At 38.0% G+C, this 14,623-nt stretch overlaps 1 protein-coding gene across 6 annotated transcripts in view; it reads left to right on the top strand.

Annotated features, from left to right (window-relative positions):
* Positions 1-14,623, top strand: part of SPATA7 (spermatogenesis associated 7) — a 96,801-nt gene that overhangs the window by 26,005 nt on the left and 56,173 nt on the right. For 2 of the 6 annotated variants that reach the window (XM_050953275.1, XM_050953278.1), the window contains exons 2-4: positions 3,069-3,143; positions 4,682-4,774; positions 7,716-7,763. In XM_050953275.1, the coding sequence (XP_050809232.1) occupies positions 3,069-3,143; positions 4,682-4,774; positions 7,716-7,763 (216 nt within the window). The remainder of the gene's footprint in view (positions 1-3,068; positions 3,144-4,681; positions 4,775-7,715; positions 7,764-14,623) is intronic. The other 4 variants (XM_050953276.1, XM_050953279.1, XM_050953277.1 and 1 more) reach the window with 4 other exon arrangements.

A 14,623-nucleotide genomic window follows, 5' to 3' on the forward strand; every position in this document is an offset into this window, starting at 1 on the left:
GAATACAGTAAAAAGCCCATTAAAGAGCTTGTATAATAAAACTATACATTCACTGAGCGTTAAGACATCCCAGGTTTGGAAATGCTGTTATATTATAAAAGAAGATTCCATGTGACAGTGGCTTTGACTATCTATTTAGGATCTATAGTACACCTCTACCCCAATATAACGCTGTCCTCGGGAGCCAAAAAATCTTACCGTGTTATAGGTAAAACCATGTTATGTCGAACTTGCTTTGATCTGCTGGAGCATGCAGCCTCCCGTCCCTTCCCCCCCACCCCGGAGCTCTGCTTCACCGCGTTATATCCGAATTCGTGTTATATCTGGTTGCGTTATATCAGGGTAGAGGTGTATTTAATGTAACTACACAGAAAGAAATTTACTACTTTGCCCTCATTGAAATCATTACACCCATCCAAAAGAAGAATGTCTTAAGATTTCCCCTTCTATTTTGATTTGTATTAGCAGTGCTTTAAAATACTACAGCCTTTAAAAGCCAAAAGGGTCCTATAGTTTATAGCTAGTTTTTAGAAATCATCAAATGCAAACCAATTTTATCTTGTTCCCCATACCTTCTTTACTGTTACGTTCCATGTGCCAGAAGCAACAAATATAGCCCTCAATTCTGTAAACACTCGCCCAAGTGCTAAACTTTAAGCATGTAATTAGATTTCCCATCTGGTTAAAGTTAAGCAGATATGTAAGTTTTTGCAGGATTGGGGCCATAACCAGAGAGCTGCTCTATTTTATCAGTTTCACTTTGTTTCTCTGCTTGTACATGGAGCAGAGGTGATGGGAAGGGAAGCAGTGAGGGATATGGACTGGGAAGGAAGGGTATGCAATCAGAGAATAGGAGAGGAGTTAAAGAGAAGCAACCAGGAAACAAGAATGGATAGAAGCAGTAATGAAGAATGGAAAAAAGATGCAGATGAAGAAAAGGATGGCTAGGTTTTGGTGTTGACCTGAATAGTAAAAGTTACATCCCTACTTCTAATATGAAGGACCTTGAATTAGAGGATTTAAAAAAAAACATAATATTTTTAAATTTTAATTTTAAAAAATACTATGTATCTCAGAATAAAGACATCTTTCTTTTCCCACAATTTTTCAAATATCTTAATTTTTAAAAAAATTAATATAGTAAAAAGCATAGTGTATTTCATGGAGTGTAGTTGTACCAGACACCGAAGAGTCCAAGTGTATTAGATAACCACACATTATTGGTTACTTTCAGCCTCTTACCTCACAGAGCACCTGAGGTGTGTTTACATCTGCTTATGACCATGCACCTTGTCATGTGTTTTTACTTGCACACAGTGGTGCCATGTATCAGTTGCAGGGCAATCATTCACATGACCATTTCAGGCTCTCTTAACATCTACAGGTGAGAGAGAACGAGCTAGTTCAGCCCTTGACAATGATCATATGTTCCTTGAAATTGACTGCAAATTATTATAGTCAATAGTAAGTGGAGTAGGTATGGTACTTAAACTTCAAGAAAGAAATCTTGTTTTAGAAGAGTCTTGTGGATTTTTTCTTTTTCTTTGTTTTATATTTTAAATTCTTGGGATTAGCCACATAGAGTGAAGGCTCAGAGCATGTTATTGCTCATATCAATCAATATTTCCTTTTAAAAATGGCTTCAGAAATGTGGAGTTTCTCTGAAATCAGGTGGTGATTTTTAAGATCCTAATTTACATAAGAGACAATAGATGGGATTTTCATGTGCACTCAGTGTGCTGAGCACTTTTGAAAATCATACTGACTGTTAACGGGATAAAATATTGACCAGTGAACAACAGCTGCTGCATTTAATATTAAGACATTTATTTTCTGAGCAGAATATGTTGATTCTATGATGCTTATTCTCCTATTATGCCAAACAACTGGTACTAGGGTGAGTTGTTGCATCAACATTTGTCATAGAATAGCTGCACTGTGATTGTTTTAGATCTAAAAATATTAAATGGAATCTCTGCCAGTCCATCAAACTGTTGGGAAGTTGAATGATTATTTTTTTTAATGACCTCAGCCAGTGCAATACCAGGTTATCTATACACAGCATACTTCGAAACAAACTCCTTTTATTGCCAAGATGGTTTCTTATTGGAGGAGAAAGCACAGATTGTTTCCTTAAAGTGTTCAGAATTTAGCCGTGTAAATTATGTGCATGAATTTAAATTACATCAGCATCTATCATCGGAAAAAATTATACGTACATCAATCATTTGATGTAATGGATTTAAAGTCGTTACAATAAAACATTAAAAGAAGTTATACTTTAGCCAAACACGAGTTTTTATTGGGCCCTGTACAGGATAACTGAGTGAAATTTAATGGACTGTGATATACAGGAGATCAGACTAGGTGATCTAATGATTCCTTCTGGCTTTAAACTCTATGAATCTATGAAAACATCACGGTCATACTTTGTATGCAGTGGTGTTGTAGCTGTGTCAGTCCCACGATATTAGAGAGACAAGGTGGTTGAGGTCATATCTTCTATTGGGCCAGCTTCTGTTGGTGAGAGAGACAAACTTTCAAGCTTACACAGGCTCTTCCGCAGGTCTGGGAAACAGACTCAGAGTGTCACAGCTAAATAGAAGGTGGCACATATTGTTTAGCATAAGTAGTTGTTATATTTCAAAGGAACATTCCTTTGAAGGGACCATTCTCTATGCAGAACAATTTGTGCCACCTTGTATTTAGCTGTGACACTCTGAGTACCTTTTCCAGACCTGAAGAAGAGCTCTGTGTAATCTCGAAAGCTTGTCTCTCTCTAACCAACCAAAGTTGGTCCAATAAAAGAAATTACCTCACCCACGCTGTCTCTCAACAATCATACTTTGGTATTTAGGTAATATGTGAAGCTCATTGAACTGTAATGATGTTCACGTTATAGCATTAAATAAAGTCCACCCTTCCAGTAATGATTGGCTGCCGCAGATTCAAATTTCTCATAATAACTGATTTAAACAGACCTTCGCAGCTTTAAAGAAACATGTTCTGCTTTATCCTATTTGTCAAAATATGTATTTCCTTCTAATTGCTTGACATTTTTGTTTAAGTGAGCGAATACCCAGCCATTCCCAGATATGGTCCAGCAAGCCCATTTAAAGGACATTTAAGTACTCAGAGTAATGGTAAGTAATATGTATGATTAGGTAAAATAGTTGTCATTGTTGCTTTGTATGGACATGTTCATTTTATGATTTTTAAAAAAATATTTTTGTTAAAACTTTTGACTTAAATTTTTACTGAAGTTTTAATAATAGTAATATACAAATGTGCTTTACTGAAAGGACATTTGGTCTTTTCACATTGGGTTTTATGTATCTTGGTGCTTTTGCTGGCTAGAATACATAAAATTACAGCTAAAAAGGTAAAAATATTACCTTTAAGTGTTATTTCTTATGAGCTAATAGCTCAAATAGAACGAATAATATGTATTCTAATATGATATTGAGCTTGTTTCCATTCAGGTGATGAAGAAGCTATGGCTCCCATTGAGCAAAGCACTTAAGCATATGTATAACTTTAAGATTGTGAGTAGTCCCCTCTGTTCTGTAGACCACTTAAATATGTGTTTAAATGCCCTGCTAAAACAGTGCCTATATTTACAGGGACTTCTTGAACTCTGTCCAAGCTAAAATTTTTGTGTCCTAAGATATCTTAAACATGAATGACAAAGATTATGTTTAAATAAAAATAAATGATTGAAAATGGTTTAGGACTCTGTGGGACAAATCTGATCATGTAAGGTGCTGAGTGTGCTGAACTCTCACTATTGTCAACATTTCACAGCATCAGGCCCTTATCCACAATGTCCTGAGTTTAGGAATCTCTGTTTCCCATATAACAGTTGGTAATATCACTAAACCTTCTAACAATGTGAATAACATTTTCCTGCAGACCCTCACCTTAGGGGCTGGCAGGTAAATGGAGGGGAGGGACAGCTAACTGAGTATTGTTTTTAAATGTATTTATTTATACTGATGAAATTTAAACATATATTCTGTTACTGGTTTGGAATAAAAGTTTTTAAAAGTTTGGGGTTGGATGGATGCGGTGGAAGTGATGGAAAACTGGGACTTTATCAACTCAGCATTTTAACTATGAAAATGCTACCAAACCAGCCTATTAATGTGAGAGAGACAAAGTGCCTTGGATTCATGGGTAGAACACCTGGATTTGAGGCTGTCAGACATACACTATTCAGTTTTAAAGAGAGGGGAGGGAGCATTAGCACACTTTGATGACCACCAAATTGCAGTTTGGTTTAGAGATGCAGTATGATCTTGTAGAAGATGGAATAAGAGTGCTTAAACACTGAATCTGGGGTTGTAATGCAAACTAACACTGCAGGGAAAGGAGAAAAGGTAGGAGGGAGAAATGACATCCTAGAACCAAGCATGAGTGAAAGCCTTGGTACCCTTTCCCAAAAGTACCATGATTCTGAAGTTGTTAGGAAAGACAAGTGTCCCCTTAGGGCATGTCGCTTGTGAAGTTGGGAGGAGAAAGGCAAGGGCAGCCCAATGCTCTGGTTCTTGTGGCCTCCATTATGTAACTGCCTGCCATCTTTGCAGCTCTTGTTTGGAACTGTGTTGGGTTTGAACTGTAATTAAGTAATAACTATCTTTACACTACTTTTTATAACATTCACATGTGTTTAATTTTATAGCTTTTTGCATTGACTCCTCCCGGAGACTAAATAACCAGTACCTGATCAGGGATCACATGGCTTTTCATTATAACAAAATCCTTTCAGCCAAAGGTAAAAACATCCAAACATGAAACTTCTACACCCAGTTTTAGCCCCTTCCTTCACTTTGCATTAGAATAGACCTGTAACAGAAATTGGGTGGTAGAAAGTTTTGTTTTTGCTGGTTCAGTTCCTTGCTGATGTCAGTTGGCTGCTTCCCACTAATAATAAATATGAAAAGTCATCCAGTAATTCTGTGTGTGCTTGTTTTTCTCACATTAACATCTTGTTTTATTATTCATTCGGGTGATGATAGAAAGATACTACTTTTATTTAATGATGTTTAGTGCTGTGAGTCTGTCTTTGATTTCCCTTCATTTCACTCTGTTTTGTTGCTGATGCTAAGTAAATTGCATAGAGCAAACAAAAACAAAAAAACCTTCATTAGGATAGGTTTGTGGCAGTAAACACAGATTAGTTACTTCAGAAGAAATATAGAGCATTTCATCTTTTAAAAACAAACAAATGAAACCCCAAAAAGGCCTGATTTTCAAAGATGCTAAATACAAGGGTTCTCATTGCAGTCAGTGGAAGATGTGAGTGTTTAGCACTTTGAAAAATTTCCCCAAATGTTGGTAAATTATTATAATCTATTATTAATCTTTAAAAGCAGCAAAGAATCCTGTGGCACCTTATAGCGAATACCCACTTCATCAGATGCACCAAAACGTCTGTTAGTCTATAAGGTGCCACAGGATTCTTTGCTGCTTTTACAGATCCAGACTAACACAGCTATGCCTCTGATACTATTAATCTTTGTTATTCATAAAGTAATATTAATGTTCATTGTTCTTTACAGAGAAGTAAATTCAAACTTTAGAGTAATGTTTTCACAAAGCAAATGTTAGGAAGTCTGGAACTTCAGAGTAAAGGTTCCATGCACACCTTAATTTTCTGTGGCAGAGGAATGAGCACTCATGAGAAGAATCAGGGAGATTGTTTTAGTTTGAGTGAAGATCAGATAGCTGTGATAAAATTGAGCTTATAAGGGAAAGCTAGTCAACCACTGCCTTTTCATAACAGTGCAGTTTTATATTGGTTGCTTATGAACTAAGAATCCAACATTTTATCCTCTTTGTTGCCTCATCCATTTTTGCTTGTTGTGGGATGACGGTCAAAGGAAATAAAGCTAATGATACTGCTAATCTTCAGGTATTAATAATCACTAAAATTCAGACTCAAGAGTATGAATAAGAAGATAATGCAAATAACTCTTTGTTAGGCACAGAGGAAGCACCAAAAGCTGAATCAGAAGCTCCAGTGTGTGCTTCATTTACAATTTTATTTTTCTAAAATTGTGATGGGAGGAAGAGTACTGACTCTTTGGCTTGTCTGTGCCAATATATTGTCAGTCTGCACGTTGATGTTGTTTAGCTATAGCTTTTGCTTTTCTTTGGATCTCTGCTAAGAAATTCATTCTTACAGCTGCAACATGCTTCCAAATACACTCTCCTCTCCTGATTCATATTTGACAGAAATATACTAGAATTAATCACATTTCTTTGATATGCCCTTATTCTCACTATCCATATGATCCCAGTATGTGATATGAAATGTTTCTGTCTGCTTCTTATCTGCTACTCTGAGTTCTGGCTCTCAATAATATATGGCAATAGGGTGAAACAGTAGTTGCACAGTTCTAACTTCCATATTAACTGAAATACATAATTCTGTCCAAATGGTTTTTAACTTTGAATATCACAAGCAACCTGCTCCAGATATGATCTGAGGAGTTGCAGTTCTCAGACATTTATGCAGGCTGCTTCACAGATTTCCTTAACTTGCACAATCTTTTCATTTTAATTTCTTATTCCAGTTTGGAGAGGTTAACTCCCAACTATCTCTGTCTTGTATTGTATTTGGAAATTTTTTGCACCAAAGCACAATTCAGATTTCATACCAGCCATTACAGCCTTATGAAGCAATACCTTTTCCATTTCAATTACTTAGAACAGCTAATTCATTTTTTGCATAAATTTAGTGCAAAACTTAGTACATTTTGCTTAATTATGGCAAAACTTTGCCCAAAGGTTGAATATTACTGACGTTTAGAAACTTGTGATGCTGTCCTTATGCAGTGTTTACAGTCAACCTTTCATTAAAGAATCAAGTGGAAAAAAGTAGGTTACAAAGCTCTGCCTAACTTTTTTTTTAAGTCAAATAATAGAATATAATGTGCTGGATCTGGGGCAGTGACCCAAGGGTCATTAGGAATTTATTAAATATTTTGTGTGCATTCTTTTAAAAAAAAAAAGTAGATTTTTGTGTGTGTTGTTTGTTTTAAATTTCACAGCCTATTCCCATGCTTCATGGCATAAACTGGTCCAAATCCTGCAAATATTAATGCTCATACTTAAGGCTGCAAATCATTCATGGAGGTCATGGAAGTTACGGCTTCCGTGACTTTCCATGACCTCCATGAATTTTGCAGCATTGGTGCAGCTGACCCCAGGGCCATCCCAACAGCTGGGGAAGTTGGTAAGATTTAGTCACAGATATTTTTGGTAAAAGTCATGGACAGGTCACAGGGGCGTGACTTTTTGTTTATTGCCCATGACCTGTCCATGACTTATATTAAAAATAGCCATGACTAAAATGTAGCCTTACTCATACTTAACTTTAAGCACCTGAGTAGTCCTATTGAAATCAATGGGATTACTCACATGCTTAAAGTTAAACACACACGTGTTTATAGGATCAGGACCTAGTTAAGGTCAGGAAGAAATTCCTCTCTCATGATATATTATCACAACACTAGATGCATTACACTTTTCCACCTTCTTCCAGCCATTCTCAGAGACAGGGTACAGTATACCTAATTAGCTAAACTGTTAGCCTTTAATTAAACAAGTCATTGTTTAGTGATATTTTGGTAATATATTGTTCTAACCATAGCAAATATTAAGCATAGGATCTTGCATAACTCACTTCTATTTTTTTTAATTGTTTTCAGCAGCCGTAGACTGTTCAGTGCCAAAAAGCAGGTTAACCAGCATCAAATGTAAGTATTTCCTATGAGATGTTAATTCTTTAAAAAGTTTTATAAAGTTATGGTGTTATTTTCTATTAATAAGGTTAAGATTTAATCATGGGTATTTTTAGTAAAAGTCATGTACAGGTCATGGACAATAAACAAAAATTCATGTACCGTGACCTATATGACTATATGGCTATATGACTTTTACTAGAAATATCCCTGACTAAATCTTGTGAGGGGGGCTTCTGCTGGCGGGGGCGTGCCCGGGGCCAGCAGCACCAGCTGTTGGGGGCCGCCAACCGTGGCTGCTCCAGCCAAACACTCTAGGGACCGCTGCTGGGGGCTGCCTGAGCAGCAGCTGCTCCGGCAACCCCAGGGATTCTGCAACATCTATGACAGACATGGGGCCCTAGCTATTAATGATACAACATTCAAATTTGCAGTAGGCACCTCATGAATACAAGTAAAATCCCGGTCCCCACCCAGAAGGGCCCACAATCTAAGTTTCTCGCAATATAAGTGAGGCTCATAAATGGAAAAGGGACGGGAAGAGAGAGGAAGCACAAGGGTAACAATAAAAGATCACAGTTACTCAGTAAGGTACACGTGTATCTTCATGACTCTATAACGCTCCTCACTCCCCTTTTTATGGCAGTCTGTAATGAATTTAGCCCTAGTGAAATGCATCTAGCCAGTTATTGCCAACCTTGAAGTTTAAAGTCATCGTCTTCCCCATGGTGGATGCAGCAGAAGCAGGAGCAGTACAATATTCTCTCTCTCCCACCTCCCTTCCAATGTGTTACATCTCTGACCTTATGGCACCACATGTACGGTGGGAGGTAAATTTTGTCTCCACATATACTCAGCTTCTCTATGAAGACTTTTAACAAGAGTGCCCATTACTGCCAGTTCTGGATGTGTTTTGGGAAAGTCAGCACCTGCCAGGAACTGGACTGAGACCAATCAACTCATTTCACAAAAACAATCAAACAGCCATCAGGTGGTAACAACATAGGTCACTATCAACCTGGATTGAGCTGCAGTTATTACCATTGTTAGTTATATCTCTGTATCAAATATTGTTTGTGATAAGAGAAAGGAGAAAGTTATTGCGACAACAGTGCAAGCTGGAATGCAGTGACTTTCAAGACATCAGCTTACTGACTGCTAAAAGAAGTATACCAGTCAAAGAGGCTAAACCTCAGCTGCTTGTTAAATTAACAAACATATTTCTTCATTGTATTCTTGTCAAGATACATACTAATGATTTGTGTATCTGTTTCCATGCTTGTATTGTAATTAGTAACAAAAGATAAGATGATGATGGTGATAAGTGAATTATTAAAGCAATCATTTTGGATGGAAGAAGGCCATGGAATGTGTTTTCTACTCAGTGCACAGGGCCGGCTCCAGGCACCTGCAAAGGAAGCAGGTGCTTGGGGCGGCCAATGAAAAGGGGCGGCACATCCAGGTCTTCTGCGGCAATTCATCAGCGGGACCCTCAGTACCTCTGGGAATGAAGAATGAAGCGGTGCGGTAGAGCTGCCGCTAAAGTGCCGCCGATCGTGGCTTTGTCTTTTTTTTTTTTTTATCCCCGTTTCACAGCTTGAGGCGGCAAAAAAGCTGGAGCTAGCCCTGTCGGTGCAGAATCTAGACCCTCCTTCTCTGTACTTAGTCTGAGACACAGCCAAATCAATGTGTTGTGAGGAGACAAGATACATGGTTCACACACCCTTTGGGCAGCAGAACTCAATTTCACAGGGGCTGTTACATGTCCCTGTGAAATGGGTTTTAGGGATGTTAGGCAAGAAGCAAAGCAGAGCCAAAAGATTCAAGACAACCTGTGGATTCATCATCTGCTGTTTTCAGAGGCTGCAGCACAGACTGGAACGGTATCGAAAGGGATTATTACAGCCTCTAGGCTGCAAGAGCAGCTTCATATCAGCTATCCTGCAGATCAGCCATCTAACTAGCCTGCAGATCCACAGCTTGGGATATAGGATTCCTCTTGGCAGCTTGGGGGGAGGGATAGCTCAGTGGTTTGAGCATTGGCCTGCTAAATCCAGGGTTGTGAGTTCAATCCTTGAGGGGACCACTTAGGGAGCTGGGGCAAAATCAGTACTTGGTCTTGCTAGTGAAGGTAGGGGGCCAGACTTGATGACCCTTCAGGGACCCTTCCAGCTCTATGAGATAGGTATGTCTCCACATATCAATAGCTCCTCTGTACCAAGCATGGCTACTTCAGCTTGGTGTAGGATGGCGGATTAAAGTGCTTGGGTTTTTTTGGAAAAAAATTTCACTTCTGTGACTTCTCTTGCTGCCTCAGTCAGGCCTTTATTTGAATTCCCACCTGAATAAAGAAGATTCTCCTGCACTTGCTTAGGCCTTTCTGAACTTTCTGCCCATTTATTTCAGAGTCTGCTATTTTCACAAACAAAATATTCCTGAACTATGAGCCTATATGACACAGTTCATGCCATAGTGAATTTTTCTGGATTATATGAGTACATGTTGAAAACGGGGTCAGAGCCTTAACCTTAGCAGATAATTGTAATGGCACTAGTAGGTGTATTCCATAGTGAGTAAAATTCCATTTCAAATGGAACTTGCCTAGGTACAGTGTATTTCCCTTTCCGTTCAGTTTACTCAGACCAGTCTCAGACTGTGTAACTTTGTCATGGTTACAGAATTTGAATTAATCTCCTACCAGTGTGTGATGGAAACTGTACACCTTTGCTGCTGCTATTGTGTTTGCCCTTCTGTTTAATAAAAACAGTACACTAAATCCTCACTAAATTGCTCTTTCACCTTATTTTCAAACTGGACTAGAACTTTTCTTCCCATCCCATATCAAATAGGTGGTAGTGTCATTGCAATCAACAACACAAGCACTGAGATTGCTAGAAGGGTATTGAAAAAGAAAATATGAAAAAGATCTTATCTCAGTTGTCCTTTCCATATGAGCCTTAGGACATGGAATAGTTAGTTTATAGCCTCTGTTGGAACATATTAATTTACTTTTTTTCCTTTTATATTCCATATCCTGCTACTATCTTACTACTTTTTACTTCTTAACTGAAAATATTTTACTTGTGGTGCCATAATCTGGGATTTACAGTCACTTTATTGAGCTGTTGTAAAGTTTCTTCAGTTACTTTCTCAGATGTTGAATTTTCTCACTGTTCTGCTTTGAAGTCCTCTTCTCCCCTCATTGCTTCTCAAAGCACACATTGAGAGCAAATTTTAAGTATGAAGTGCTGGGATTTATCAGGATGGCTCCTCTTAACATTAATGAGAGTTGCAAAGCAGAATACCTGCACATCATGCTGAACGTTTCCCCCCAAAATTGTGCTGCTTGCCATGCTAAAATAGCAGTTGAATAGTTCCCTTTGGGCTGTTGCCATGGCTCAGTCATTGGTTCTTAAGCACTAACATGATACTGAAGCTGGCACTTCCTCTGAACAACTGAATAGGTCTGCCCTTAAAGTGTATTTAGTTTCCACAGTTCTTTTCCCACTATCCTAGCTGGCAGCAAAGCAGGCAAGCTGCCATGCCACTGAGCCAGCAGCAAACATTCACATGTGTATTAGATCAGTTCTATTGACTTAAAATAGTTGTTAAATGTGAAACTTCTTGAAATTTGAAACTTCTATGTGCAGAATTACCCTAAACATGTCAATGCCAGTGGCTATTAGAAATCTCATTATTATAGCATTTCTGCCAGAAAACTCGACAAAAACCCTGCCAAATAAGACAGGTGTTGCTACACGTGCCTGGATTCCAATAATAACAACTCTTGCAACCCATATGTTTAGAGGTTTTTCCACAGAACACACTGATAGTACAGCCTGAACCTAGTGATTGAGAGTGGAGATCTCCTGCTAGGGAAAATATGCATTCTGAGAAATTGTCCACCAGAAGTCCGGCACACATAGTGGATAAATATCAAGTATGAACCTGGGGTTACATTTTTTAGAAGTGATTAAACATATTCATTTTTAGGGAAAAAAACTAATAATGATGCAGTGTAAGTGATACTTTTCCTTGCCTGGACCTAGGAACTTATCAGGATTTTTATATTTTTAGGCCTGATTTTTTTTCAGCATTACCTCCACGTGTGAACATGTACATTTTGTGCATTGTCACTGATGATCTTTGTGTTGTGAAAAACATAAACTCTCTGTAAATAAGGAAAATCAAACTTGTCCATGTTTTGCTGCTGTGCAGGAAGTTTGCACAGTCTTCCCTGCACTGGCCCTTCCACATCCCCATATGAGTCCTTCCTCATTTTCATGCATACTTTCTAAGAATCTATGCAATAAGGGAGCCCTACCTCATTCCAGACACACCTGCATTTTTTAATGACCTGGAGTTTTCTTACATACACAGACAGTGCTAGCAGAACAGTGAGAATGCAGGGAGGGATTAACTTATTTACTACAACTGCCAAGTTTCCAAGCTGTGTCACTCCCTGAGGGCTCATTAGAGCCATTAAGAGCTGTGTATATTTTTCACTATTATTGTACTAAAAAATGACAGAACCATTTTTCTCAAACTTTCCTAAAAAATAATCCTTCAACTGAGGTCAGACTCAGAAAATTTCAGACCAAAAGGTGAAGGTTAAAAGTATCTGAAATACAGCCTTTAAATGGAAACACTCAGGCAATCTTAATTATCGCTGTTGTTGTTTGCTCCAACTATAACATACATATCTTTTCCTAAAAGATCCATTAGAATTATGCATATAAACTCTGCGTGTTTGCGCACATATGGTAATAGTGCACAGAAATCAGACATATGTTTTTGAAAATATAGTCCTGTGTATTTGTCATCTGAATTTCTTGCTTATAAATATGAAAACCAAATGTGTAAATATTTCTATGTCCCTGCACTTTGAATTATAGCAACTTGAAATACTTCTGCAGTAGATACACATTTTGTTCTCTATGAAAGGCAGAACCTCTGACAAAGAAATTTATTTAAAGCAACTTAATACATTTTTCATAGATTAAGGCTAGAAGGGACCATTAGATCATCTAGTCTGACCTACATTACCATAGCCAAGAATTTCACCCAGTCATCCCTGTATTGAGCCCAATAACTTGTTTTTGACTAAGCACATCTACTAGAAAAGCATCCAGTCTTGATTTGAAGACCTCAAGAAGTGGGGACTCCACCACTTACCTTGATATTTTGACCAAATGGTTAATCACCCTCACTTTTAAAAATGTGTGCCTTATTTCTAGAAATTTGACTGTCATTAACTTCTGGACATTGGTTCCTGTTATGCCTTTCTCCAATTAGATTAAAATACTTTTAGCACCTATTATTTTCTCCCTGTGAAGGTACATATACATAAACAATTCACTTCTCAGTTTTCTTTCTGATGAGGTAAATAGATCAAGCTCTTTAAGTCTCTCACTGTAAGACAGTTTTTCCAGTCCTTGAATAATTTTTGTGACTCTTCTCTTTTAAACTTTATACATAATCCCCAATAAAGATTGTCACAAACTATATTGAAGAAAACAACATTTTACATATAAAGATCAGATTTTCATCCTAGTCTTGGCCTCTTATTTTTTCTCCCATAATTTTGCAATTATTTGTGGATGCAGTGTATTGTATAGATATTATACTGATGGACACTCTGTGGGAGAATAAGATGGAAAGACATGGAAATGGAAATTGTTTTAAAGAGAAAAACATATTTTAAAAGTGTAAATGAGTGTGTTATGTAGGCATAAATTCAATTAACATCTAACCCTAACCTTTGTTTTCTACCAATGGGGCTTTGCATGATCAAAGCACTTTCTGTCATGTGCAGCACCAAAAAGTCAAAAGCAAGTTTGTATTACTGACTCTAATCCATAAGAAACTAGATTGGTAAATGCAGAGGTGCAAAGTACACACAAGACTGTTACCAGTAAGTCTGTAGTTAACAGATGTCCACTCTGTGACTCACCGGATGATTCAGGGCCTACATCTTCATTCTTACAAGAAATCTAACCAATTCTCAAAACAGCTAATATTAGCCTTTCATCTTAAGGGCTCAATTACTTTACTGGCAAACAGTATTTATAAAAAGATGGAAAGAACACTGCATTCTTTTTTTTTCAAAACAGGATACAATACTAACATTTATTATTTTGTAAAATAGTTGCAGAACTTGGTTATTTTGGGGCAGGTATGGAAGGGGTGCTTTTTGCCCTTTGCAGGAGTGGAAAGCCGAATAAGCAAGGGGGAGATGTTGCAGTTATGCTTCCCATGTGGGTTAGTGGAGCCGGATGTGTGAAACATGCACAGAGGATCGGTGCCCTTACATTCCACGGAACCGTGCTTTGTGTGGGCTCCTTCTGCCACAGAGAGGGTTTCTAAGAAGTGGTGGGGCTGTGGTCATTGGAGCTGTGTAGCCCATAGAGCATGTAGCGGTGGGCACAGCAGCTGTAAATATGAGTTTGCCTAGTAAAAAGACCTAGCAATAAACTAGTTCCAAGTAAGAGCTGAGTATGAACCCCAGGATTTGGTCACATAGAAATATATTGCTCTTACTAAGTGTACCTCTCCTTTTAAATTTGCTCAATCAGGTATTTATTTTCCTGATTGTATTTATTAAAGTTAAATTGATCACTGCATTATTGTATATGAAGTACTACAAAATGCTGATGATACACTGGCCAGGGAGCACTTAGTGCAAGTTTTGAGATGAGGGTGTGAGTCCAGTCCCTCAGCATAAATTGGAGCAATTTGAAACTATCATAATCTATACCAGTAGCCAACAGCCCCGTGTGGACATTCCAGCAGCTGAGGATCTGGTGGACAAGGGGTTGACACACCCTCTTTTCTCTGAGGACATTCCCTACATAGACATCTGGGAGAGTGGGTGT

This window comes from Gopherus flavomarginatus, chromosome 5 (genome assembly GCF_025201925.1).
Source record: "Gopherus flavomarginatus isolate rGopFla2 chromosome 5, rGopFla2.mat.asm, whole genome shotgun sequence".
NCBI lineage: Eukaryota > Metazoa > Chordata > Testudines > Testudinidae > Gopherus > Gopherus flavomarginatus.